General features: G+C 39.4%; 1 protein-coding gene and 1 long non-coding RNA gene across 3 annotated transcripts; one reads left to right on the top strand and one right to left on the bottom strand.

The window, feature by feature from the left end:
• Nucleotides 1-28: 28 nt before the first annotated feature.
• Nucleotides 29-11,608, bottom strand: LOC126610669 (protein SAWADEE HOMEODOMAIN HOMOLOG 1-like). Of its 2 annotated transcripts, none has more exons than XM_050278775.1 (9): nt 11,365-11,608; nt 10,533-10,618; nt 10,331-10,376; nt 9,917-10,049; nt 2,020-2,083; nt 1,278-1,329; nt 861-1,004; nt 582-704; nt 29-480 (listed from the first exon to the last, which is right to left on the bottom strand). In XM_050278775.1, exons 1-9 carry the CDS (start codon nt 11,428-11,430, stop codon nt 364-366), a joined length of 831 nt encoding a protein of 276 aa, XP_050134732.1. In that variant the 5' UTR covers nt 11,431-11,608; the 3' UTR covers nt 29-363. The 2 variants fall into 2 exon arrangements, with proteins under 2 accessions (XP_050134732.1, XP_050134731.1); XM_050278774.1 differs by having other exon boundaries at nt 9,917-10,055; nt 11,365-11,607.
• On the top strand, nt 2,871-7,237 carry LOC126610670 (uncharacterized). Its single transcript, XR_007618605.1, has 2 exons — nt 2,871-2,920; nt 7,125-7,237. It is a non-coding gene; the product is annotated as an uncharacterized LOC126610670 (long non-coding RNA).
• Nucleotides 11,609-26,881: the final 15,273 nt, after the last annotated feature.

The following is a 26,881-nucleotide window of genomic DNA, read 5'->3' as shown; positions in this document are numbered from 1 at the left end:
ATTTTTTGCCTCTTGAAGCATTGTCACGTCAGGAATATTCAAAGTTGCTTAAGCTGCAAGCACAATCTCAACGTACAATCTGGCTTCCACTGCCAACCATCACATCACCTAACCCACAAAGGTTTGAATATCTCGATTCTAGTGTGCACGTTCATTAGATTAAATAAATCAAAAAAGAATCAAAAGAAATAAACAAATGTGTACATGAGGAGAAAATGCTAGCGTTAAAATCATTTTGCCTATAAAAAATGAACCTTGCTTGAGGAGTCATTCTTCCAGAACCGTCAAAAACCAATCACCGTCTAAGTTGACTCGTTAAAAGCACATTCACACATCAATCTGTAATTTGTCTGGCGCCACATTTCAATAAAGAAAAGAGATTTTCATGTCCCTGTTTCGAAAGAGCTCCGGTTGGGTTTTAGTATTTGTTGAAGTGCTTTGTGCAGGCCTGATACATAACCTCCCCAGATCAATATGTTCCTGATATTATTAATAAGCACATCGATCCAATCAGGCACCGTTAGAGCGATAAATTGAACTTGAATACAAACATATCTGCACATGGATCCTTGGAAATTTACCTCGGAGCTATCATGGTCAAAGCGAACAACGAAGGTACACTTGCAGGCACCGTTCATGTCATGTAGCCCCCGGTGAATGACCACAACTTCAGCATCACAGTATACAGCTTGATGTTCTCTTTCCTGTAAATAAGGTATTAAGGCCAAACGAAAAGAGAATACTAATATCTTGGGAAAGGTTTGCATTATCGAAAGTATGCCTTCTACAATATTTTGGACTCCCATGCATCATTGTAAGGCAGAATATGGGACAAATTTAAAGAAAGAGTAAAAGATTACCTGGAAGCATAGCACTAGGTCCCCAACCTTCACCTTCGGACACTCAGAAGCTTCCAAAGGAATAGATCGCTCACGCACTGCACCTCTCACATCCACCCACTCATCTTCCTCCCTACCAAATCCGGAAAATCGCACTTTAACTTCCTGTGACATATAACAGGAATACAAATTAAAATTTCTCTTCAAACAGAGACAATATTAGCTGGTAAGTCATTTAAAAATAAATGCCTAACCAAAAATGGAAAATGATACCGGGAATGTTGTAAATAAAACAAAGAGATCAAGACATGATAACAGACAACTTATTGCATTGTTCTCGTAATATTTTAATTAGACTGTAGACCTAAGATAAGAATTGCATTTTTACCGAAACGAAGCATAATGATTATATTAAAAAATGATAAGGATGAATCTTACAAGGTCTCCTGAACTGACTACTCTGTATGAGAGGAATGTAGCAACATCATACCTGGAACGCCAAAAATTGTCAGGTATAGTTGTAATTCAATTTGAATTTAAAGAAATAATAAACTATGATTTGAATTGAAAGACATAATAAACTATGTACAAATTTTCGCATTGGTGTTTATCTCCTGGCTTTTATGAGTTAATCCCCAAAACATCTCGAGTTAATTTATAGTACCAAAACTCCAGTATATCACAGAATAAAGGTGATTTCATACCTTAATCCAAGAAAATAAACTATACAAAATCCAACAATTATAATTACTTTGGCTGATTTCCTAACAAGTAAGCTAGCTCATTTTTCTTCCAGAGCGTAATCATGTTAGAAACTGTCTTCTGAACCTAAGTTTGACTGCACTGCATGAGAACTATACTCAAACATTGTGATCTGCCTGTAGTTTATATTTTACTTTTTCACACAAATTCTTCAAACATGTACATTAAGTAGGGTGAGAAATCCCATGGAATTATTGAATGAATAGAAATACTTGGCGAGAGCCAACCCAAAACAGGAGCAATATGTATACTGAATATTAAATGATGTCAGTCGTTTATCTGCTACTTTACTCCTATATTAAATAGGGATTGTACTCATGACACATAACAAATTAACAATGAACAAGTGTTTCAAATGTCACGTATAAAATCAAGTATAGCTGATTTGGAAACTATCCTTGAATAGATGAATTCTTACCATGCATCATCTTTCGATGATTTTGCTTCAAATGCCAACTCTGAAAGTTCTGTTACCCATTTACCTGAGTCAAAGTTATCAAGTACAATTTTCAGAAAACGTAATAACAAATCAGACATGGATGGAAGATTCCCCATTTAACGCTTTTTTGAGATACATTAAGAAATAACGTCCCAATATCAACAACAACAACAACAACAAAGCCTTTTCCCACTAAGTGGGGTCAGCTATATGAATCCTAGAACGCCATTGCACTCGGTTTTGTGTCATGTCCTCCGTTAGATCCAAGTACTCTAAGTCTTTTCTTAGGGTCTCTTCCAAAGTTTTCCTAGATCTTCCTCTACCCCTTCAGCCCTGAACCTCTATCCCGTAGTCACATCTTCGAACCGGAGCGTCAGTATGCCTTCTTTGCACATGTCCAAACCCATTTTGTGTACGTGTTGATGCTTCACCACCCAACATTATGTGCCATACAACATCGCCGGCCTTATTGCCGTCCATAAAATTTTCCCTTGAGCTTTAGTGGCCTACGACGGTCACACAACACGCCGGATGCACTCTTCCACTTCATCCATCCAGCTTGTATTCTGTGGTTGAGATCTCCATCTAATTCTCCGTCCTAGGTAGCGAAAACGGTCGCTCTTTGGTATTTCCTGATCTCCGATCCTCACCCCTAACTCATTTTGGCCTCCATTTGCACTGAACTTGCACTCCATATATTCTGTCTTTGATCGGCTTAGGCGAAGACCTTTAGATTCCAACACTTCTCTCCAAAGGTTAAGCTTCGCATTTACCCCTCCTGAGTTTCATCTATCAACACTATATCGTTTGCGAAAAGCATACACCAAAGAATATCATCTTGAATATGTCCTGTTAACTCATTCATTACCAACGCAAAAAGGTAAGGACTTAAGGATTGTTGATGCACAAAATCAGTAAGGACTTTGGTACAACAGAAAGTATTAAGTTTGTGATCTTCGCTTGATTGCTCTGGTCATTAGTGTGGATAAGTATGTAAATGGATAGAGACAGGAAAGCAAACACAAGATGTACATGGTTCACCCAGATTGGCTACGTCCACGGAGTAGAGGAGTTCTCATTAATTGTGAAGGGTTTACACAAGTACATAGGTTCAAGCTCTCCGTTAGTGAGTACAAGTGAATGATTTAGTACAAATGACATAGGTTCAAGCTCTCGTCTTCACTTGCCTTATCTGTCTCATAGGTAGATGTGACATCTTCTCTAGAAGTACTCTTCCTCCATCCAGGGGTGGTTAACTCGTGGAGATGCACAAGGTAATGTATCAATTTCACTTGAAGCTTACTTGTAGTTTCAGGCTTGGTTAAGCGCGATACAAACCATGTAGTAAGAGTCCCCTAAGTCGCCGAGCAAGGGGATCTGCTGAAAGAGGTGACAGACAAGGTAAGCAATCAGAGCTCCAAGCAATCAGTCCCAGATCAGAAGTTTAATTTCGAGTTCCGGCTGATTGTTCTCATTCTCCCTATCTTGCAGGCAGCATGAAGGATAAAGAGAAGAAAAAGAGAATAGATGATATGAGATACTTTTGCTTTTGAAGAAATAACTTTCCACAGGCTTATTCTTGAACTGGGCTGGAGGATTTTCTGGTTTCCTCCAAAGTATAAGGCCGACTGAAGAATTTGAGGGTCAAAACAAGTCCATCAAATCTAGAGTACGTTCGACCCTGCTGATATGGAATACTTTTGCTGTTGATAAAGTAGTGGATGTATCGGCACATGTTCTGTTACGCTTGTCTCCACATGCTTCCTTGTATCCTTCTCACTTTCCCTATATGTTCCTCAGGCAGATGTGGTATCTTCTTTGGAAGCATAAGATGTTGAAGATGAGTACTCGAGAGCAATGCCAGGTAAGTAATCAGGTAAGGGGTTCCAGGCAGTCAGTTCCTGACTAGAAGCTTGATTCCAAGTGCTGACTGATTGCTCTCTTTCTCCTTGTCTTGCAGGTAAGAACAAGGCCAAAGGAAGAGACAAGGAAAAAGCATGATATGGGATACTCTTGCTTTTAACCCTGATGATATGAGATATTCTTGCTCTGGTGTAGCTTGTTTGCAGAGGGATTATCGGGGGGAAAGAAAGCTGAGTATTTCGAGAGGCTTCGTTGGGAGTGCCCTCTCAGATATGAGGAAGGGTAAAGCATTTTTGCAGGTCTGCCTGTCCGTTGAGGATAGAGGTCGACATATATAGGAGTTTCCCTAACAATAAGTAGTAATGCTATTCCTTTACCCTGCTTGGTCATAGCACGGTAGTGAGAGCTGCCAGCTTCACGTGTGTCAGAGCACTTTGAAAAAGTGGTCTGTGGTATCTGGAAAGCTGATGTTGCGTGTGAAGATTACAGACAAGTTTTATCCAAGGAGATCTGGCTCTCGAAGTTGAGAAAGCGATGCCTCTTTGGTTTTCGAACAAGCAATCATGTCGAGGATTTGGCTCTCGAGATTCGGAGAACGGTGCCTCTTCGATTTTTGAGAGAGCAATCCTGCTGGGAGTCTGTCTCTCGAGATTCGGAGAGCGGTGTCTCTTCGATTTTGATAAAGTAATCATGTTGGGAGTCTGGCTCTCGAGATTTGGAGAACGGTGCCTCTTCGATTTTGGAGCAAGCAATCTTGTTAGGAGTGTTTTCTCAAATGTGAGTAAAGGTTGGGCATGTTTGCTAGTCTACCTTGCCACGGAGCACAGAGGTTGACACATAGGGACTTTCCAATTATCCAACAGTGGTGCTGTTCCTTTACCCTTGTAGGTAATAATATGGTAGCTAGACCTTCAAAATTTATGTGTCTAAACTGTGTTAGTGCTGTTTCTTTGCTATTCTTTTACCCTTCTTGGTCATAGCGATGTAGTGGGAGCTGCAAGCTTCACGTGTCTAAACTTTGTCAGAGATCTTTGTCAAAGTTATATGTGGTACCCATGAGCTGATGGTGCATGTGAAAAGTGGATGATTGAACAGTAAGATTCACGTGCTTTCTACTTCACCAGAAATCTTCAACAGAATGCCCGTAATTTCAGCAAAGCTGAGTGTGCATGTGACAGCTGCTGACAAGGCTGAGAAAAGCAGGTGCCTCTTCGATTTCTGAGATCAACCCTCGTGGTCTCTGAGCAGCCTAGCTTTTGAGAAAGCAAACGCCTCTTCGATTTCTGAGATCGGCCTTCGTGGTCTTTGAGCAGCCCAGCTTTTGAGAAAGAAAACGCCTCTTCGATTTCTGAGATCGACCCTCGTGGTCTCTGAGCAGCCCAGCTTTTGAGAAAGCAAACGCCTCTTCGATTTCTGGGCAGGCGCCTCTTCGATTTCTGAAGCTCCGTCGAGTGCAGATTTTTATAAAGGCTGGCATTAAGTTCCAAAGCACACTTGAATCTTCACCAGTAGAAGCTCCTTTCTTGCACTTCTAAGATCTTGATTTGTCCGACCTTTTCTCTCTTCAACACCTTTGAAAATGTCTGGCCCCTTCGATCGTCGTTTTGACTTGAACCTTGTTGAAGAGGCAGCCACGCCTTCTCCAGACAACATATGGCGCCCATCCTTCTTATCCCCTACTGATCCTCTTACCGTTGGGGATTCCGTGATGAAGAATGATATGACTGCTGCGGTGGTGACCAGAAACCTTCTCACTCCCAAAGATAACAAACTACTTTCTAAACGGTCTGATGAGTTGGCTGTTAAGGATTCTCTGGCTCTAAGTGTTCAGTGTGCAGGTTCTGTGTCTAATATGACCCAGCGCCTATTTGCTCAAACCTGCCAAGTTGAATCATTGGTGGCTGAAGTGATAAGTCTCAAACAGGAGATTAGAGGGCTCAAGCATGAGAATAAACAGTTGCACCGGCTCGCACATGACTATGCTACAAACATGAAGAGGAAGCTTGACCAGATGAAGGAATCTGATGGTCAGGTTTTACTTGATCATCAGCGGTTTGTGGGTTTGTTCCAAATGCATTTATTACCTTCGTCTTCTGGGGCTGTACCGCGTAATGAAGCTCCAAATGATCAACCTCTGATGCCTCCTTCTTCTAGGGTTCTGTCCAGTACTGAGGCTCCGAATGATCCCCCTCCGGTGCCTTCTCTTTCTAGGGCTCTACCGACTGCTGAGACTTCTCCTAAGCAACCTTTGTGAAGGCTCCCTCTTGTTTGTTTATTTTGACTCATGTATATGTACATATTTGTAACTTATCGGAAGATATCAATAAATAAGCTTTGCTTAATTTCAACGTATTGTGTTAAATACACCAAAGCCTTCTTTACTGAGTGGGGTCGGCTATATGAATCTTAGAACGCCATTGTGCTCGGTCCTGTGTCATGTCCTCCGTTAGATCCAAATACTCTAAGTTTTTTCTTAGAGTCTCTTCCAAAGTTTTCCTAGGTCTTCCTCTACCCCTTCGGCCCTGAACCTCTGTCCCATAGTCGCATCTTCTAACCGGAGCGTCAGTAGGCCTTCTTTGCACATGTCCAAACCACCGTAACCGATTTTCTCTCAATTTTCCTACAATTTCGGCTACTCCTACTTTACCTCGGATATCCTCATTCCTAATCTTATCCTTTCTCGTGTGCCCACACATCCAACAAAGCATCCTCATCTCCACTACACCCATTTTGTGTACGTGTTGATGCTTCACCGCCCAACATTCTGTGCCATACAGCATCGCCGACCTTATTGCCGTCCTATAAAATTTTCCCTTGAGCTTCAGTGGCATACGGCTGTCACACAACACGCCGGATGCACTCTTCCACTTCATCCATCCAGCTTGTATTCTATGGTTGAGATCTCCATCTAATTCTCCGTTCTTTTGTAAGATAGATCCTAAGTAGCGAAAACGATCGCTCTTTGGTATTTCCTAATCTCCGATCCTCACCCCTAACTCATTTTGGCCTCCATTTGCACTGAACTTGCACTCCATATATTCTGTCTTTGATCGGCTTAGGCGAAGACCTTTAGATTCCAACACTTCTCTCCAAAGGTTAAGCTTCGCATTTACCCCTTCCTGAGTTTCATCTATCAACACTATATCGTCTGCGAAAAGCATACACCAAGGAATATCATCTTGAATATGTCCTGTTAACTCATCCATTACCTACGCAAAAAGGTAAGGACTTAAGGATGAGCCTTGATGTAATCCTACAGTTATGGGGAAGCTTTCGGTTTGTCCTTCATGAGTTCTTACAGCAGTCTTTGCACCTTCATACATATCCTTTATAGCTTGGATATATGCTACTCGTACTCCTTTCTTCTCTAAAATCCTCCAAAGAATGTCTCTTGGGACCCTATCATAAGCTTTTTCCAAATCTATAAAGACCATGTGCAAATCCTTTTTCCCATCTCTATATCTTTCCATCAATCTTCGTAAGAGATAGATTGTCTCCATGGTTGAGCGCCCTGACATGAACCCGAATTGGTTGTCCGAAACCCGTGTCTCTTGCCTCAATCTATGCTCAATGACTCTCCCAGAGCTTCATTGTATGACTCATTAGCTTAATACCCCTATACTTCATGTAATTTTGTACGTCGCCCTTATTCTTGTAGATAGGCACTAAAGTGCTCTTTCGCCACTCATTTGGCATCTTCTTCGTTTTCAAAATCTTATTGAAAAGGTCAGTGAGCCATGCTATACCTGTCTCTCCCAAGACTTTCCACACTTCGATCGGTATATCGTCTGGGCCCACTGCTTTTCTATGCTTCATCTTCTTCAAAGCTACAACCACTTCTTCCTTCCTGATTCGACGATAAAATGAGTAGTTTCTACACTCTTCTGAGTTACTCAACTCCCCTAAAGAAGTACTCCTTTCATGTCCTTTATTGAAAAGATTATGAAAATAATCTCTCCATCTGTCTTTGATCGCATTCTCTGTAGCAAGAACCTTTCCATCCTCATCCTTGATGCACCTCACTTGGTTTAGGTCCCTTGTCTTCTTTTCCCTTGCTCTAGCTAGTTTATAGATATCCAACTCTCCTTCTTTAGTATCTAGTCGCTTATACATGTCGTCATAAGCCGCTAACTTAACTTCTCTCACAACTTTCTTCGCCTCTTGCTTCGCTCTTCTATACCTTTCACCATTTTCATCGGTCCTGTCCTTGTATAAGGCTTTACAACATTCCTTCTTAGCCTTCACCTTTGTTTGTACCTCCTTATTCCACCACCAAGATTCCTTTTGGTGTGGAGCAGAGCCCTTGGACTCTCCTAATACCTCTTTTGCTACTTTTCGGATACAACTAGCCATGGAATCCCACCTTTGACTAGCTTCCCCCTCTCTATCCCACCCACACTGGGTGATTACTTTCTCTTTGAAAATGACTTGTTTTTCTCCTTTTAGATTCCACCATCTAGTCCTTGGGCACTTCCAAGTCTTGTTCTTTATTCTCACTCTTTTGATATGTACATTCATCACCAACAAGCGATGTTGATTAGCCAAGCTCTCTCCCGGTATAACTTTGCAATCCTTACAAGTTATACGATCCCCTTTCCTCATTAGAAGAAAATCTATTTGTGTTTTTGACGACCCACTCTTGTAGGTGATCACATGTTCTTCTCTCTTCTTAAAGAAGGTGTTGGCTAAGAAGAGATCATATGCCATTGCAAAATCCAAGATAGCTTCCCCATCCTCGTTTCTCTCCCCAAAACCATGGCCACCATGAAAACCTCCATAGTTGCCTGTCTCCCTGCCCACGTGTCCATTTAAATCTCCTCCTATAAATAACTTCTCCGTCTGGGCAATTCCTTGCACCAAGTCTCCAAGGTCTTCCCAAAATTTCTCCTTCGAACTTGTATCCAACCCTACTTGAGGTGCGTACGCACTAATCACATTGATGAATTCTTGTCCTATTACAATCTTGATTGACATGATTCTATCTCCTACCCTCTTGACATCTACAACATCTTGTATCAAGGTCTTGTCCACGATGATGCCAACACCGTTTCTCGTTCTATTTGTGCCCGAATACCAAAGTTTAAACCCTGAATTTTCTAGATCCTTTGCCTTAAGACCAACCCACTTAGTTTCTTGTAGGCACATAATATTTATCCTTCTCCTCACCATAACTTCCACTACTTCCATAGATTTTCCCGTTAAGGTTCCTATATTCCACGTTCCTAAACGCATTCTACTCTCTTGAACTCTACCCTTCTGCCCTAACTTCTTCACCCTCCCCCGTCCAATAGGATCAAAGTACTTCTTTTGTGTGTCCTGTGTAAAGTTGATAGGAGCATATGCTCCCAAACAACTTTGAGTAGAGTCGTTCGAAAAGAAGTTTCTATGGCCCCCTTGCTCATTTAACACTGCATCCGGGTGCCGATGGAACTTTTACACGAAAAGAAAGAAACTTCACAAAACAAAGGTAAAATAATATATTCGCATGTAACTAATTAATGTACAGCATAGCAGATGAAAAGTTGACCACAGAAATATCTCACAATCAAAATCCAGCCAATCACTATGCAGAGAAGGTGCAACCTATCAAAAAACTAGTAATTTGGGTAATAAAATAGCATTTATAGCACTCCAGAAACCATTTAATTATGGCTTCTGAAGACCCCTGGATTACGTAACCTCACATACACAAGGCTGCAAGTTGTTAAAGAATTAAGTGTGTTGATAATACTGTAGCATCAGAAATTGATCAATTAGATCTTGGACTCCGAGATTGACGAAGCTCTTAATCCACCTGCCCTTCTTCGCAAAGATAGCACCGACATGCTACAAAGGCTTTCGAAGGGCTCCAAGCAGATGCATTCTGATTTCCATCATTAAATTTTATTCATGTTATTTGATGCTAGCATAGACATACTTCTGACTACATTTAAAATTTGTGTATAATGTGGAAAAACCGCTGAATTCTAGACCATTTTTCTACAGCTTCATCCATACTGACAAAAAGGATAACCTTTTGGCTCCTGAGAAACTTGAGGTGGAATTCTTGAAACATTTGAATCTGAAAAATCAACCAATAACTTGACTGTATTAGGCGAGGAAGTGCTTTTGGCTTGCAGCTCTTTTTGTTTGTCCTGGAACCAACTCTGCACCTAGAACGTAATATGAACACGATAGCATTACAACATGCTGCAGTATAAAGAATAAGATCAATTCACTTAGTACTACGGTTTAGTGCTATTCCTCTTCACTTGTAAGTGAGAGGTCTTAGGCTCCATTCTCACCAAAGGCGAATTTGAACCACATTATTGCTAGCCCATTGCGAGGCTTAGCCCACCCCCTTCCCCTTAGTGTAGATAATATCGTTTGTTCAAAAAAAAAAAAAGAATAAGATCTAGCGAGGAAAAAGGAAAAACAAAGGACTAACCTGTTCCCATGTTACATCAGGTTTTCCAGCACGGATTGGAGCCCAACTGAAAAGACAGAGCAAGGCGAAAAACTTAATAAAAGACGTGTACTTGGAAAACCCCTGTTCTGTGTAAGTACAAATATTTAACTCCAGGAAACCAAACAAATGTGTCTGCCCAATTCAGGCTATAACCTATGCTATTTAGCATTACAGAAATCACCTGAAACTTGTTGCAAGGTCTTGGAAAAACTCCTGAGTAAGTGATTGCTTTGCGACATGCTTAATTAAATTTTCCATTTCCATAATCTGCCAAAAGGTAACATACCATCAATATATGATACAGAAATCATACTTTGAACAACTGAATACAAAAGTTACAAGGAGGATCCTCTTTGGGTCCTAAAACCATATGAGACATAACTGAACTTAGGAATAAATGCAGTAGGAAATTTACTAAACCGAATATAAGATCGTTTGTAATACTGTCCTAGAGTAGTGAATCGCTCTGAAACCATATTTGCTTCTCGGTTGATAGGACATATTTGAAACATGGAGAACAATTTGACTCATCAAATACCAGATATCATCCAATACAGAATTTTTTTTATAAAAATTGCAGAATTAATACATGGTGAGCTCCCTACAGCTTATAAGTTACATTTTCTTTCCTCCAAACGACTACATTTGTGTATATATCTTATTATATATGTAAAGGTAATATGGCAGACACACACACAGACAGAGAGAGATAGAGAGAGAGAAGCCTCAAACTTTACCATCAAATCCAGTAAAAAAGAAAGACCCAAAATCTTGTTTTGTGAAATAAAACTAAATTTACCATAAAAAGGAAAAGTCCAACAGCAAGCATCACAATACATAAAACAGCAAATTATAGAAAACCCAATGTGGAAAAATCAAATTACAGAAAACCCAACAAGTAGCAGCTGAATTTAAAGCCAAAGAGTAGAAATTTTTGCAGAATCAGAGAAACCCAGATAGCTGAAAATACCCAATTGCAGATATCACGGTAAAGGGTTTGAGAGATTTTTTACCTCACAGTGAGTGAAAACAGAGAGAGAGTTCATTGCCTCTCCTTTTCTTGTACGAAAATTGTCCATCTCTGTCGAACTGAGATTCTAATCTGGTGCAAAATGAGAGTGAGAGTGATGTCACTCACTCACTCACCTTGTCCCCATCGGGTTTCTACGTCTCTACTCCCGACTCGCAAGGGGAAGCAGGGAGGCATTGCATCGATGTTTCAAATCTGCTGTGCCCAAATACCCATCGCCCAGACTGTTAGAAGCATGTTATTGTAACACCTGTCCTCCACATAACAACAACTTCAACAGAAATAAGTGAAAAACAAAATTTTTATTTAAACTCATATTATATCATTCTACACCCAATTTACTCATATACATCTTATTTTTAATTATATTATTAGTATATTTTTAAGCTCAAATTTACTACCTATTATCCTCGTAAATTCAATTTAATATGTAATTTATCTTTACACTCATTTAAAAAATAAAAATCCTAAATCAAAGTATATGGTCTCTCCTTCCAAACAGGCCTGTCATTTTTTTTTCAATTCTTCATGATTTATTATAAATAGAAATAGAAATCGAAATTGATAAGAAATAGTGTATCAAAACCTCTTCATACAGTATACTTAAACAATGGTCAAACTAGCTGTTGGAACCAAATTCGCGCACTGTTGTGAAGGTACGGATGCACAAATCCATTTACTTGCAAAATAGTAAACACTGTAAGTAGCAAGAGACCAGAGGTGTTTCGATCAAAGGCTCTCTAACGGTTAAGTTAGAAGCAATATTATCAAACTTAAGCAGCATGCAAGAAAATAAGAGTGCAATAATTATGTTACTGGAGATTAACCTTAAGTGGGTGTAGTTATACTAGTTGAGGTAGTGCCTTTTAGGATAGAGAATCCATATTAAACCAAGAAAATCCCATCGGATATCTAGGAAGTAGATATTGCGTTCTCTAAGGAATGTGATTACCTGCGGCACATGTCAACCCTTAGACTATAAGGACTCTAAGAATATATGAACCTTGGTGATTTCTTACTAGATTAGGTTCTCATGTCTTGAGGAACAAGCATAGTCAATCTCAGCGAAGTTGTCAGACTTCACCCACTGCTTCATAATAGGATTATGGTGGCATCGCTATTCCTTTTATTCAGCTTTGTTGGGAAGCTATTGAGTCCTTAAAAAATCATGATCCCACAATTGCTCCTAACTATGTACCTAAAAAAGAACTCGTTCCCCTTGAGGATGGATAGTTATCCAAAGACTAAGTACCATTTTAATTATTCTGATGTGTAGCATCTTGACTCTATTTCCCCAAGCCCTTCCTTTTGAGTTCCTAGCTTCAACATGGATCTTTCTTGTTTCTTTTATGCCTTAGTCTTCAAATGCAATCTACATTCCGAGCCTTAGATGATTAGGAAATATAACCAAGAAATTTTGCCACATCCTTGTTCACTCGTGCTACGAACATATTTAATCTATTCGAGATTCTAAACCAACACCACAACACTTGGCCAATCTTCATATTTCCGTATAATTTGCCACATTGGAAATGCATGAAGAAATAATATATAATGATGACTCTATTAATTACTAAGGATCTAGGTAGGTCCCTTTATTTTTATTTGTAGCTGTTGGTCGATGAGCTAAAAGACTTAAGGAAATACGGTGTGTGTACATACGATAGTCTACTAGTAAGATGTTCACCTTGCGGGCAAGAGTGATGTGGATTATAAACGATTTTCTCGCTTATGCAATGATTTTTGGCTAAAGCACTAAGGGTTATATGACATGCTAAGTATGCAAGGAGAACGTAACATCTTCTTGGCACATCGGAAAAATTTGTTATCTTGGTCATTGTAGATGCTTGCCATGGGATTGCGAATGGCGCCAAAATGATAAAGCCTTTGACGACACAACAATGACTCGCCTAAGACCCAGAGACTGGTTTGGAAATGAAATTTTGGAATAGGACCATTCGGCAAAGCAGTAAGTAGGACCAGACCAACTACACAAGACTATGTTTTTGAGCTCCCATTACGAAGACCTATATTTTAAAAATAATACTTATATGTTAATTATCTGTTTTTTTTTTTTTGAACAATATCTACACTAAGGGGTAGGAGGTAGGCTTAGCTTCACAATGGACTAGCAATAATGTGGTTCAAATTCAACCTTTAGCGAAAATCGAATCTAAGACCTCGCACTTACAATTGGAGAGAAATACCATTAGACTGTAATACCAAGTGGCAATTATGTGTTAAGTATATTATTAATTTCTAAAAAACTACATATCTTATATGTATATATCTATTTCATGTGCACCGATTTATGTATAAATATTTCTTTGGTAACTAAAAATAAGATTATTTTATTAATAGTTACCTATATGCGATTAGACAGAGGTTTCAAGCTAAAAGGGTAGAGGAAAACCTAAGAAGACTTGGAAAGAGACTCTAAGAAAATGCATAGTATGGGACATACAGGTCTGCTTGTTCTATTATATAGATTAACAGGTTGGGTAATTGAAGTTAAGTTGCATTCATGAAATATAATTTATGTTGTTGATTTGATAACATGATGTAATTGATTACGTGTTGACTGTCACTTGGTTTAGCCTTGACAATTGTCCTTGATAAGACTTGTGTCCCTATTGAGCTCCGATTTCGCTCACCCTGTACATTTTAGACCTTGCAGGTTTGATACAACATTAACGAATGGTACACAAGCTGAGGTTTTGATAGACGATGTATTTAAGAGTTTTTTTTATTATTATTTTTGTACACTTGTAAGATTTTTGGATTTATTTGTAAAAAAGAAACTCGTTTTCGTTTTTCTTTTTAACTTTTACTCGCGCACTGGGTGCGGGGTTTTTTTGTCGACTCCAAGTCCGAGGCTTGACACCGACCCAGGATGCAAGGTTTCAAATTATATCTGAAACCTTGGATTAGACACTGGGTCGGAGACCTAGTAAGGTTTGCAGGGGGATAGAGAATGCCTAACTTCAGCCCACTGCTGCCTCTTCTTCTAGACAAGCCACATGACAGGTCACCACTTTAATGCAAGAAGTGGTGGACCTAAAGCAGAAGCTTGCGACCCATGATCTCCACATTGCAGCACATGAAAGAGCGATGGCGGCCTAGGAGGGTAAGATGTCGCAAATCTTATAGGTCCTACAATTGTCCAGCATCAGTCTTCCTCCAACTTCTCCTCCACCGTCGACCTCCCAACCCCTGCACCTCGAAGAGACCCAACACGCCGATGCCGACATAGTAGACCTCACAAAACTTTTTATGTATTTTTTTTCCAGATATTTTTAAAAAATTGACTTGTACGTACATTTGCATATTTAGTATAAATAAATATGTTTATAAAATTATTACGGAAAAATAATTAAAATTTAATAAAAAAATGACAGCAAAAAGAAAAAAAAATCAAAATAATGTTTGCGTGACAAAGTTCTTCGTCGCATAAGATTAAAAGCAAGAAAGGTATTTGTAGCGCATATTCGTAACTGGTAAGAATTTTATAATTAAATAATATTAAAATTACTTATGCAATGACACGTTTTTTACCGTTAATATCTACACAACGGCATGCTTCGTTGCTTTATATTATATGCGACAAAGCTCTTTTTCATTGCCTAAGGACCATTGCGCGACGAAATATACTTTGTTCGTCTTGTAAACGCTTATTTCACAACCTTTGCACGACAATGACTTTGCAACAAAGCTTTCATCATGTTAATATTTAAGCGACAAAATACGTCTTTGCGCGATGCACATTGCTTCGTTGCAAGAAGTGTTAAATGTGGTAGTGTGACAGCCCGTCCCGAATGTATATATTATTTTATCCTCGATAGCATGGAAATTCCTTTTATACCCTTGGGCGTTGAGCACATTATGTAGTGTTGTGGTTTGAGTTTGGGTTCTAAAATAACCTAGTTAGTTCCTAAGTTTTGGAACTTAAAGTTAATGGTTTAAGTTATTGTTAGTAACCCAAAGCTAGACCACACACACTCACACTCACCTATACCACTATCCCTTTGACTTTCTATCTCCTACCTCTCTCGGACTTCTTTCCATTTTCGTACAATTGTACAGACAGACTTCAAACCAACCTTTGCAGGCACGAATCAAGGCTGTAAAAGTGGTCTTTGTGTTCCCTGTGAGCCTAGAAGCTCATCCATACCCTTAGTTCGACATGAGAGCTCGTAAAACCCGAGAACCAGAGAACCCCGATCGTGAGCATTGTTCATGCAGTCATGATTGTGGACTTTTCAGCGAGTTTTAAGGTCATAAGAAGCCTTAAAACATCTTCACGAAGCTCGAGGAGTGACTTTGGAGTGATTTGGATGTCGGGAAGCTCGGGTTAGACGAGTTGCAGAAGTGGTCCGAATATCGAGGTTTCTCCAGCGAGATCCTGTAGATTTCAAGGATTGAAAGTGGTAAGGTTTTGTTCTTCTAGTCCTAAGCTTCATTTTGGTACAAATTTCATGAGTTTTGGTGGAAAAATGAAGAAGATATGAAGGTTTAAACTTTTTCCCAGTTTCAGGCGACGGTGACGGTCTCTAGCGAGTGGAGGTAGACGAAGGTGAATATTCCATCAAAGTTGACGAAATATTCCTAATGGAGACTAACGGTGTCAGTTACCTTTAACGGAATATGCTTGTTTTTAACGGAATATTCCGTAATGCCGTTAGGGAATCCGTTTGGTGTGCCAGGCACGTGCCTGCGAGTGAGTTGCGCGTTTGGCCGTGCCTTGGCCGGTGCGTGAAGGCGTGTAGGTGCTCGAAAAATTTTTCTAAAAATTTGGGGATGTTCCTGAGGTTAAGTAGGTCATGGTGGTATATTCAAATACCCTATTTGAGCAATGTATGAGAAGTTATTTCCTAGTTTTGTGTATGTGCTTTAAATAACGTTTATTTAGTTATTTCGCATATAGGTGAGACCTATCCTGAGGACGAGCGCCATCAATCGAGGCTCGGGGGCTATGACCCATCGATATACCAGTGAGTGGGCTTTTGGTTTTCCGTATATACCTATATATTTGAGATTTTTCCCAGAAAATGAAATTGAATGATTATACGTTTTTGAAATGCCTTGCAAAGTATCTACCAATTTATTTATGCATTAATAGTTGCATATATTTATGATTGGTGTTGTGGAAGCACAGGTAAGTGCCAGGTAAGTTCATAAATTAAGGATACGAGATTGCTTTCGTTATGCGAGTATGATGTGATGCATTGAGAGCTCATAAACCTGCACCCATGTGTTAGTGCTCCCGCCCAGAGTTAAGGCACAGTCCTTCACGTGATGTTCACCTCCCGCACCATATGCTCACCTTGGATCCAAGTTAGGTGCACATGCTTGTCGTACAGACCACTTTAGGTGGTTCCGACTCGTAGGTGATCCGCGATTATTCGCACAGCCTTCACGTGATCCTAGTACTAGAACATATTTATTTTACACCTAGTCTTGTCTTACAGACCACTTTAGGTGGTTCCGACTCGTGTGTAGGATTTGATATGGCTAAGATTGGTTATAAGCTATAGACTTAGTCGTGCAGATCACGTTAGGTGGATCCGGCTGATATGATATCTGGCATTGATATATTTTAACTGGATTACTTATGGCATTTCATTTAGATACTTTGGCATGGTATATTTTTATGGATTTTGTCCTGAGCATGATTTCTGATATAGCATATATTATATTTTGTGGGAAATTATACAGGTTTTACGGCTAACGGTTAGAACTTTTGAGAAATGAAATGATTTTGAAAAGCTTTGTTTTTGCCCACTCACACTTTCTGTTTTACGTCCTTCCATGTTTTAGGTAGAAATGCTTTGGTGGCTCACATGGATTTTGATAGTGGTTTTGACAGAACATCACAAATGTAGGATCACCCTTGGGTGTTGTATAATTAGTACTTGTCCAGTCAGACTGCACTTAGGCTATTTATGCTCTGATTGTGTATTTCACACTTAATATCTCACTAGCACCTTTTCTTAGCTAGTGTTGCTGGTAACTTGGATTTTATTTATTCGTATTTCTTTATATCATTATTGATTCAGCACTGTGCACATGGTTACGTCACTCTCACGTGACGGCCAGCACGCCCTGATTTTAGGTCGGGGTGTGTCAGGTAGTGCAATAAGTAATCAAGGGTATTTAGGCATCTAAGAAATGCAAAATGTGTAAAGTGAAACAGAATTAATTGAATCTATGAATTTATGTGAAGAAACTTGAGTTTAAGGAGCTAATCATATTTTCAGTTAAAGAAATAGATAAACTTATATTTTGCATGTTATGTTTTTAATATATTTTTAGAGACTTGTCGGATACATGATAAACACTCATTATATACTTGTTTTTCATGTTTTCAATATGTACTAGTACTTTATAAATTTTATATTCCTATTTTGCAATTTATATTTATCAATACAATTTTTATTTTAACGTATAAGCAGACACTTATTTATATATTATATAAAAAATTTAATTAAAAAAAAACTACTTAGGTCCCCGCTAGTCCCTTTACTGCCCAACTAGCCCATAGCACCTTAGGCCATTTCCAACCGAAGGGTTTAGAGGGCCAGATGGTCGAAAAACGCCCGAAAACCATCTCCAATCGAGGGTTAGGCCAGATGGCTCGTGGGCCCCATAGAATTTGAAAGGGCCAAAAGGCTGGCCAGGAATGCTAGGCCAAATTTTCAAATGCAACGGCTAGCTAACGTCAGCTAGCCATTATTTTTAATTTTTTAATTTTTTTTTACAAAATTTTTTTCCTATAACTTCTATTTTTAAATTCTATTTTTTTCTTTAACTTCTATTTTACAAAATTTGTTTCATATTTTATTTTCAATTCCATTTTTTTCCTATAACTTATATTTTACAAAATTTGTTTCATATTTTTTTTTAAATTCTATTTTTTCCTATAACTTCCTAAGCCATTATACAACATTAAATTAAATTAAGTAACATGAAACAACATTAAATTTAAATAATAAATTATGTTTGGCCCTATGACCCTTTGGCCCTCGGTTGAAGGACGGTTTTTTCGTGACAGGGGTAAAACGAGCCCTATGTGTCACAGCCCGTCCCGAAATGAATTATCGATGACGTGAATTGACTATTTCACCCTTGGATGTGAGCGTTGTGGTGTGTTATGTATGTAAATGGTGGTCCAAACTTGCATTTATTTTCCCTAATTGTTGGAACAAATTGGAAATGAGTTTTTGTGGTTTTGGTTGGTAACCCACGTGGACCACTCACACACACACAAACCCTTCCTCTCTCTTCTCTCCCGTGCTCTCTTCCTCGGACTCATTCTCTCTCCTTTCTCCCATACGGACGAACTTCGAACCCAAGCTTTCACGCATGGATCGACGTTCAAAAGGTAATATTCTTGTTCCCTACAAGCTCCTGAGTCCATTCATACTATTTTTAGAACTTGGAACCTTCAAAAACCCGAGAAACCATCACCCCCGATTTGAGTACTGTTCATGTGATCATAATTATGGAATTTTCAGGGGATTTTAAGCTCATAAGGAGCCTTAGGACGTTCAAAGTAAGCTCGGAGAAAAAAAAAACAAGCGATTTGGACGTCGGGAACTCGAGAACGATGAGTTTTAAGTTTGGCCGGATTATCGAGGATTTTTCAGGCGAGATCCCTTGGGATTTGGGTCCTAAAACTAGTAAGGGTTTGTTCTAATTATCTTAAGCTTCATTTTGGTATATAATTCGTGAAATTTGACTGAGAAATGAATGAGAAATGAAATTTTAAAGAATTTCCCAGTTTCTGGTGCCGGCGACAGTCGCTGGAGTTCTGAGGTAAAGGACGACGGAATATTCCGTCAACTTTGATGGAATATTCCTAACGGCGTTGGTTAGTTTAACGGATTCTAATATTATTTAACGGAATATTCCTAACGGCAGTTAGGGTTTCCGTTGGGGTTCCCTGCTCGTGGCCGCGCGTGTTGCCGTGCCTTGGCCGGCACATGGCGGCGCGTGGGTGGTCAGAAAATTATTCTAAAAATATGGGGATGTTCGTGGAGTTGTGTAGATCACGTTGGTATATTCAAACACCCTATTAGACCATTGTATGAGAAGTTATTAGCTAGTTTTGTCTATGTGTGTTAAATAACGTTTATTTAGTATTTTCGCAAATAGGTGAGACTTATCCCGAGGACGAGGGCAGTCAAGGGTGACTTGGGGGTTACGACCCTTCGACATACTAGTGAGTGGGCTTTTGGTTTTCAGTATATACTTCTATACTTGATATTTTTCTCAGAAAATGCGTTTAAATGAAAGTATGCCTTGAATGCCATGCATATAAATTTATATTTCGTATATGAATTGGTACATGATGCATAATATATATTTGTGGTGTTGTGGACGCTCAGGTAAGTTCAGGTGAGTTATGAATTGTGAATGTGCTTTAAGTTGTGATTAACCGAGAAACATAGAGCTCATAAACTTGCACCTAGGATGATTGTGATATAACCAGAGATATGGCACATGCCTGTTTATGATGTCACCTTCCGCACCATATGCTCACATTGGATCTAATTTAAGTGCACATTCTTGTCGTACAGACCATCATAGGTAGTTCCGACTCGTAGGTGATTAGCGATTTATCGCCCAACTATTATGAGAGAGTAGTATTGAACATAATTATATTATACCTAGTCTTGTCGTACAGACCTTTTCATTGGTACTGACTCGTGTGCAATATAGTGCCGTATAGGTCATTGTAGTGACTCCGACTAGATTGACTATTGAGCTATGAATTCTGCATTACAGACTTCCACAGGGGTTCCGGCTAATATGTTATTTTCCATGAATTTATTCTCACCTGAATTACTTACTCGATTATATCTTGCCATGGCATACTTATGATTATGAATATGTGAAGCATGATTTGAATTGATATATTTACATATATATTGCACTCTAGTAGGAGTATTTATTGCACACTAGTAGGAGTATTTACTTCCACATGGGTACCTACACTTTCTATGGTCTGATTAGGAGTATTTACTTTGTATCTCACTCCTAACACTTCCTGTTTATTAGTGCACTCGAGTAGCTTTCATTTTTTTTTATTTGTATATTTCTTATCTTTATTGCTTCCGCACTGTGCACATGGCTACGTCACCCTTACGTGACGGCCAGCATGCCTCGATCTCGGTTGGGGTGTGTCAGTTTGGTAAGACTTTCCTTGTGATGCAGAGTCAGGGGAATCTTCCTCCTGATAGGTGGGTCCAGACGACTACCTGGTTTTTAGGGGAGTATCATGTATCCTAGTGTAAACATGAGTCTTACCAGTTGACCCCAGCGGAGATTGCAGACTGGGAAGTATTTAAGCAGTTGTTTCAGAAAATGTTTATTCCCCCTGAGTATATTGATCGCAAAAAGCAAAAGTTTACGCATCTGAGACAAGGGAAGATGTCAGCGAATGAGTATTACATGAGGTTCACTGATTTGTCGCGATATGATCCAGAGGTTGCTGCTAATCCTGTTGAAATGCTCTATTGATTCAGGTTGGGTACTAAGAATAAATGGCGTTCTATAGCGACATCGACTCCCTGTGCCACTTACCAGGAGTTTTATGAGGTTTTACTGCAGATTGTGGACTCTGAGAACATGCTCAGTGAAAGTGAGGATGAAGAAGAAAATAATGGGAACCAGAGGTGAGATGATAAAGGTAAAGGTCAATCATCTCAGGGACCTCGTAAGACCCAGAATTTTAAAAGAAGCGGTGGCAGTGGCAGTTCCAGCTCTTCTAGTGGAGGTTTGAGCTCTAATCTGCAGAAGATATGTGGTAGATTTTCTGGAGGCCAGAGATTTCAGAGCCAAAGGGATTTTAGTGGTTCAGGTGGATCAGGTGCTCCTTTATGCCGCAGGTGTAATAATAAGCATTATGGGGAGTGTAGGAGAGGCAGCAGTGCATGCTATACTTATGAACAGATGGGGCATAAGGCTACTCATTGCCCTCAGAGTTAGCAGAGGCCCCAACAGCCTTCCTTCCCACCACCTGTGCCGACCCAGCAAGCTTCAGGATCTAGTGGTTATGCCCAGATTGGACGAGGAGGTGCTTATTATTATCATTTCAGGACAGTATCAGTACTCTTAGGATCCTCGGTATCAGGGTGGTTACCTTCAATATCAGGGAGGTTCTATGCCATATCAGCCACATTCAGCCGGTGGATCCCAGTGGTACCAAGGGGGACATCCCTAGCAGGTAGAGATTGCTGCTAGCAGTACAGGATCTTCGAGGTAATCTGGTCAGCCAAGACAAGGACGAGGTGTTCATGCTAACAGAGGTCAAAGGGGACGACAGCAAAATCAGGGACGTATCTATAACATGACACTGCAAGATGCTCAGAACAATCCTAATTTAATCATGGGTACGTTAAATATTCTTGGTCATTTTGCTGGAGTATTGATTGATTGTGGTGCTACGCATTCTGTTGTTTCTCATACATTTGCTCAAATGACGCAACCTCATCTTACACCCTTAGGATATGATTTACAGTTTTCTATGCCTAGAAGGGATAGATGTTTTGTGGATCGGGTATATCTAGGATGTCCAGTGATGGTAGAGGATGTTGTTATGCCAGCTACTTTTATGCCGTTGGATATTGTGGATTTTGATGTGATTTTGGGCACTTATTGGTTACACTATAACCGTGCCAAGATAGATTGTTATGGAAAGACAGTCACTTTTCATCATCCTAGATTACCTGAAGTTACATTTGTATGAGAACCTAGCGGAGTGAGGCATGGTGTTATTTCTGCCATAAAAGCCAAAAGATTGTTGTCGAAAGGCGGTTAGGGATATTTGGCTCATGTGGTGTTGAATGATGATGCTCCTAGCAGTGTAGAGGATGTGCATATGGTTAGGTATTTTCCGGATGTATTTCCTAATGATTTGCCTGGATTGCCGCCAAATAGAGATGTGGAGTTCGTTATTGATCTACTTCTAGGTACGAATCATATATCTTTGACTCCCTATAGAATGGCTCCTGCTGAATTGAGGGAATTGAAAGTTCAGTTGCAAGAATTAGTGGATAAAGGTTTTATTCAGCCTAGTACTTCAAATTGGGGAGCTCTAGTTTTATTTGTGAGGAAGAAAGATGGAACCTTGAGGCTGTGCATTGATTACAGGTAATTGAATCGGGTAACAATTAAGAACCGTTATTCGTTACCCCGTATAGATGATTTGTTTGATCAACTCCGAGGTGCCTATGTATTCTCTAAGATTGACTTGAGGTCGGGTTACTACCAGTTGAAGATTAAAAATGAAGATGTCCCTAAAACCGCATTCAGGACTCGATATGGTCATTATGAGTTTCTTGTGATGCCATTCAGGTTAACTAATGCACCAGCAACTTTTATGGATTTAATGAATCGAGTATTCCAGCCATATTTGGACAGGTTTGTCATTGTCTTCATTGATGACATTATGGTATACTCTAAGTCTAAGGTTGACCATGCTAGACATCTTAAATTGGTGTTGAAAAGTTTGAGGGAACACCAGTTATATGTTAAGTTTAGCAAATGTCAATTTTGGTTGGATCAAGTAGCATTTTTGGGACATGTCATTTTTGCTCAAGGCATTCAAGTGGATTATCAAAAAGTTGCTGCTGTGAAGAATTGGGAACAACCTCGAACCGTCACCGAAGTACGAAATTTTCTTGGCCTAACAGGCTATTATAGATGGTTCGTTAAGGATTTTTCAGTAATTGTTTTGCCATTGACGAGGTTGACTCGAAAGGATGTTAAGCTTAAGTGGGATGATAATTGTGAGCAAAGTTTTTAGTAGTTGAAGTATTATCTCACTCATGCACCTGTTTTAGCACTCCTAGATGATAATGGTAATTTTGAGGTCTACATTGATGTTTCTTTGAATGGCCTGGGTTGTGTATTGATGCAACATGGTAGGGTGATTGCTTATGCTTCGAGACAGTTGAAACCTCATGAGAAGAATTACCCTACTCATGATTTGGAGTTAGCGGCTATTATCTTTGCTTTGAAGATTTGGAGACATTATCTTTATGGTGAGAAATGTAAAATCTTCACAAATCATAAGAGTCTTCAGTATCTTTTCACTCAGAGGGATCTAAATCTTCGGCAGCGGAGGTGGATTGAGCTACTTAGTGATTATGATTGCACGATTGAGTATCACCCTGGTTGTGCAAATGCAGTGGCAGATGCACTTAGTAGAAAGACTCCAGCTAGACTTAATGTCATCTATGATTGTCATGTTCCTCTTCTTGCGGATTTGAGGTCCACTGGAGTGGAGTTAGGAATGGAAGATCGAGAGGAAGCCTTACTTGCTAATTTTCAAGTTAGGCCAATTTTAATTGATCGTGTGCTCGAGGCCCAGATGAATGATGAAGAGACCCAGGAAATAATTCAACCAAGGAATCAGGGGAAAAAGAAAGATTTCAGGATTCGATAAACTAATGGTATGCTTATGCAGGAAACCATAATGTATGTACCGAATAATGCAGAGTTAAAGAAAGAAATCCTTGATGAAGCACATATTTGTGCATATGCGATGCATCCATGAGGCACTAAAATGAATCATACCATTCGACCATTTAATTATTGGTCAGGTATGAAAAGAGAAATTGTCGAATATGTGAGTAGATGTGCCATTTGCCAACATGTTAAAGCTGAAAGGAAGAAGTTGTTTGGGTTGATACAGCCACTTCCCGTTCCACAGTGGAAATGGGAAAATATTACTATGAATTTTGTGTACAAGCTTCCTCATACACAGAATGGTTATGACGGCATTTGGGTGGTAATTGATCGGCTTACTAAGTTAGCACATTTTATTCCAGTGAGGGAGAAGTATTCATTAAGCTGATTAGCTAAGTTATTCATATAACAGATGTGAAGTACCATGGTGTTCCAATTAATATTATCTTAGATCGGGATCCTAGATTCACTTATAAGTTCTGGATAGCATTCCAGGAAGCTCTTGGTATGAGATTACTTTATAATACGACATATCATCCTCAGATAGATGGGCAATTTGAGAGGACCATTCAGACATTAGAAGATATGTTGAGATCTTCAGTGCTTCAGTTTGGTGATGGTTGGCATGATTGTTTGGATTTGATGGAGTTTGCCTACAACAACAGTTACCATTCGAGTATTGATATGGCACCATTTGAGGCATTTTGCGGGAAATCTTGTCGTACGCCTCTATGTTGGTCAGAGGTTGGCGAAAGAGTTTTAGGACGTTCGTATGAAGCTCAAAGAAGAAAAACCAAGTGATTTGGACGTCGGGAACTCAAGAACAATGAGTTTTAAGTTTGGCCGGATTATCGGGGATTTTTCCGGCGAGATCCCGTAGGATTTGGGTCCTAAAACTAGTAAGGGTTTGTTCTAATTATCTTAAGCTTCATTTTGGTATATAATTCGGGAAATTTGATTGAGAAATGGACGAGAAATGAAGGTTTAAAGAATTTCCCAATTTCTGGCACCGACAACGGTCGCCAGAGTTTAGAGGTAGGGGACAACGAAATATTCCATCAACTTTGACAGAATATTCCTAACGGCGTTGGTTCGTTTAACAGATTCCGTTACTATTTAACGAAATATTCCTAACGGCAGTTAGGGTTTCCGTTGGGGTTCCCTACTTGTGGCTGCGCTTGTTGCCGTGCCATGGCCTGCACATGGCGGCACGTGGGTGGTCAGAAAATTATTCTAAAAATATAGGGATGTTCGTGGAGTTGTGTAGATCACGTTGGTATATTCAAACACCCTATTTGACCATTGTATGAGAAGTTATTAGCTAGTTTTGTCTGTGCGCGTTAAATAACGTTTATTTAGTATTTTCGCATATAGGTGAGACTTATCTCGAGGACGAGCGCAGTCAAGGGCGACTCGGGGGTTACGACCCTTCGACATACCAGTGAGTGGACTTTTGGTTTTCGATATATACTTATATACTTGATATTTTTCCCAGAAAATGCGTTTAAATGAAAGTATGCCTTGAATGCCATGCATATAAATTTATATTTCGTATATGAATTGGTACATGATGCATAATATATATTTGTGGTGTTGTGGACGCTTAGGTAAGTTCAGGTGAGTTATGAATTGTGAATGTGCTTTAAGTTGTGATTAATTGAGAAACATAGAGCTCATAAACTTGCACCTAGGGTGATTGTGATATAACCAGAGATATGGCACAGGCCTGTTTATGATGTCACCTCCCGCACCATATGCTCACATTGGATCCAATTTATGTGCACAGTCTTGTTGTACAGACCATCATAGGTGGTTCCAACTCGTAGGTGACTAGCGATTTATCGCCCAACTATTATGAGAGAGTAGTAATGAGCATAATTATTTTACACCCATTCTTGTCGTAGAGACCTTTTCATTGGTTCCGACTCATGTGCAGTATAGTGCCGTATAGGTCATTGTAGTGACTCCGACTAGATTGACTATTGAGTTATGTATTATGCTGTACATACTTCCACAGAGGTTCTGGCTAATATGTTATTTTCCATGAATTTATTCTCACCTGAATTACTTACTCTGTTATATCTTAGCATGACATACTTATGATTATGAATATGTGAAGCATGATTTGAATTGATATATTTACATATATATTTATGTATATGCTTATATTCTATTTCTGGGAAAATTATACATGTTTTACGGCGAGGGGTTAGAACTTTTGAGGAATGAAATAGTTTTGTAAAACATTTGTTTTTGCCCACTCACGTTTTCTGTTTTGCGCCCCTCCACGTTTTAGGTTGGCTTGATGTTGGTGGCGTAGGATTTCGGTTATTCTGACAAATTATATATTTAGTAAGACATCTTCTAGTACTGTATAATTAGTACTTGTTCTACTGGACTGCACCTAGACTTTCTATGCTCTGATTAAGAGTATTTACTTTGTATCTCACTCCTAACACTTCATGTTTATTAGTGCACTCTAGTAGCTTTCGTTTTTTTTTATTTATTCGTATATTTCTTATCTTTATTGCTTCCGCACTGTGCACATGGTTACGTCACCCTCACATGACGGCCAGCATGCCTCGATCTCGGTCGAGATGTGTTACTATGCCTCTTTGGCCCTCGGTTGGAGAGGGAGGCAAATATGGTCATATACTGTTCATTAAAATATTAATATCTTGGAGGGCCAGAGAGTTAAAATGAGTCATCTAGCCAACCCTCAGTTGGAGATGGCCTTATAGAACTTTGCCTCGATATATAGGGTTAAGTTCAAGTCACATCAATTATTTGGAAGACTAACATAGGCTAGTCTAGAAAGAGTATATTTTCTTTATTCCTAACATTTTGTACGTGCAGATGGTCTTGAATCAGTCTTCAATAACCAATGACAGATTTGGATCAGATCTCTCCTTCTACTTTCCGTTTGAAATGTAAAAAATTAAACACCAACCGAGTAAGTAGAAAAAATATATATAAAAAGTACGTACAAATGGTCTTGAATCAGTCTTCAATAACCAATGACAGAT

The sequence above is a fragment of the Malus sylvestris genome, chromosome 17 (assembly GCF_916048215.2).
Source record: "Malus sylvestris chromosome 17, drMalSylv7.2, whole genome shotgun sequence".
Classification (NCBI taxonomy): Eukaryota; Viridiplantae; Streptophyta; class Magnoliopsida; order Rosales; family Rosaceae; genus Malus; species Malus sylvestris.
This window is presented reverse-complemented; position numbering and strand designations above follow the sequence as displayed.

Excerpts from the sequence above, each read along its gene's own strand:
- LOC126610669 (XM_050278774.1), bottom strand. The coding sequence starts at position 11,430 with ATGGACAATTTTCGTACAAGAAAAGGAGAGGCAATGAACTCTCTCTCT. Across the intron at positions 2,084-9,916 it reads AGTTTCTCAGGAGCCAAAAG|GTAAATGGGTAACAGAACTT; the intron begins GTTATCCTTTTT and ends ACTTTGACTCAG. Across the intron at positions 705-860 it reads ACCTAGTGCTATGCTTCCAG|GAAAGAGAACATCAAGCTGT; the intron begins GTAATCTTTTAC and ends CCTTATTTACAG.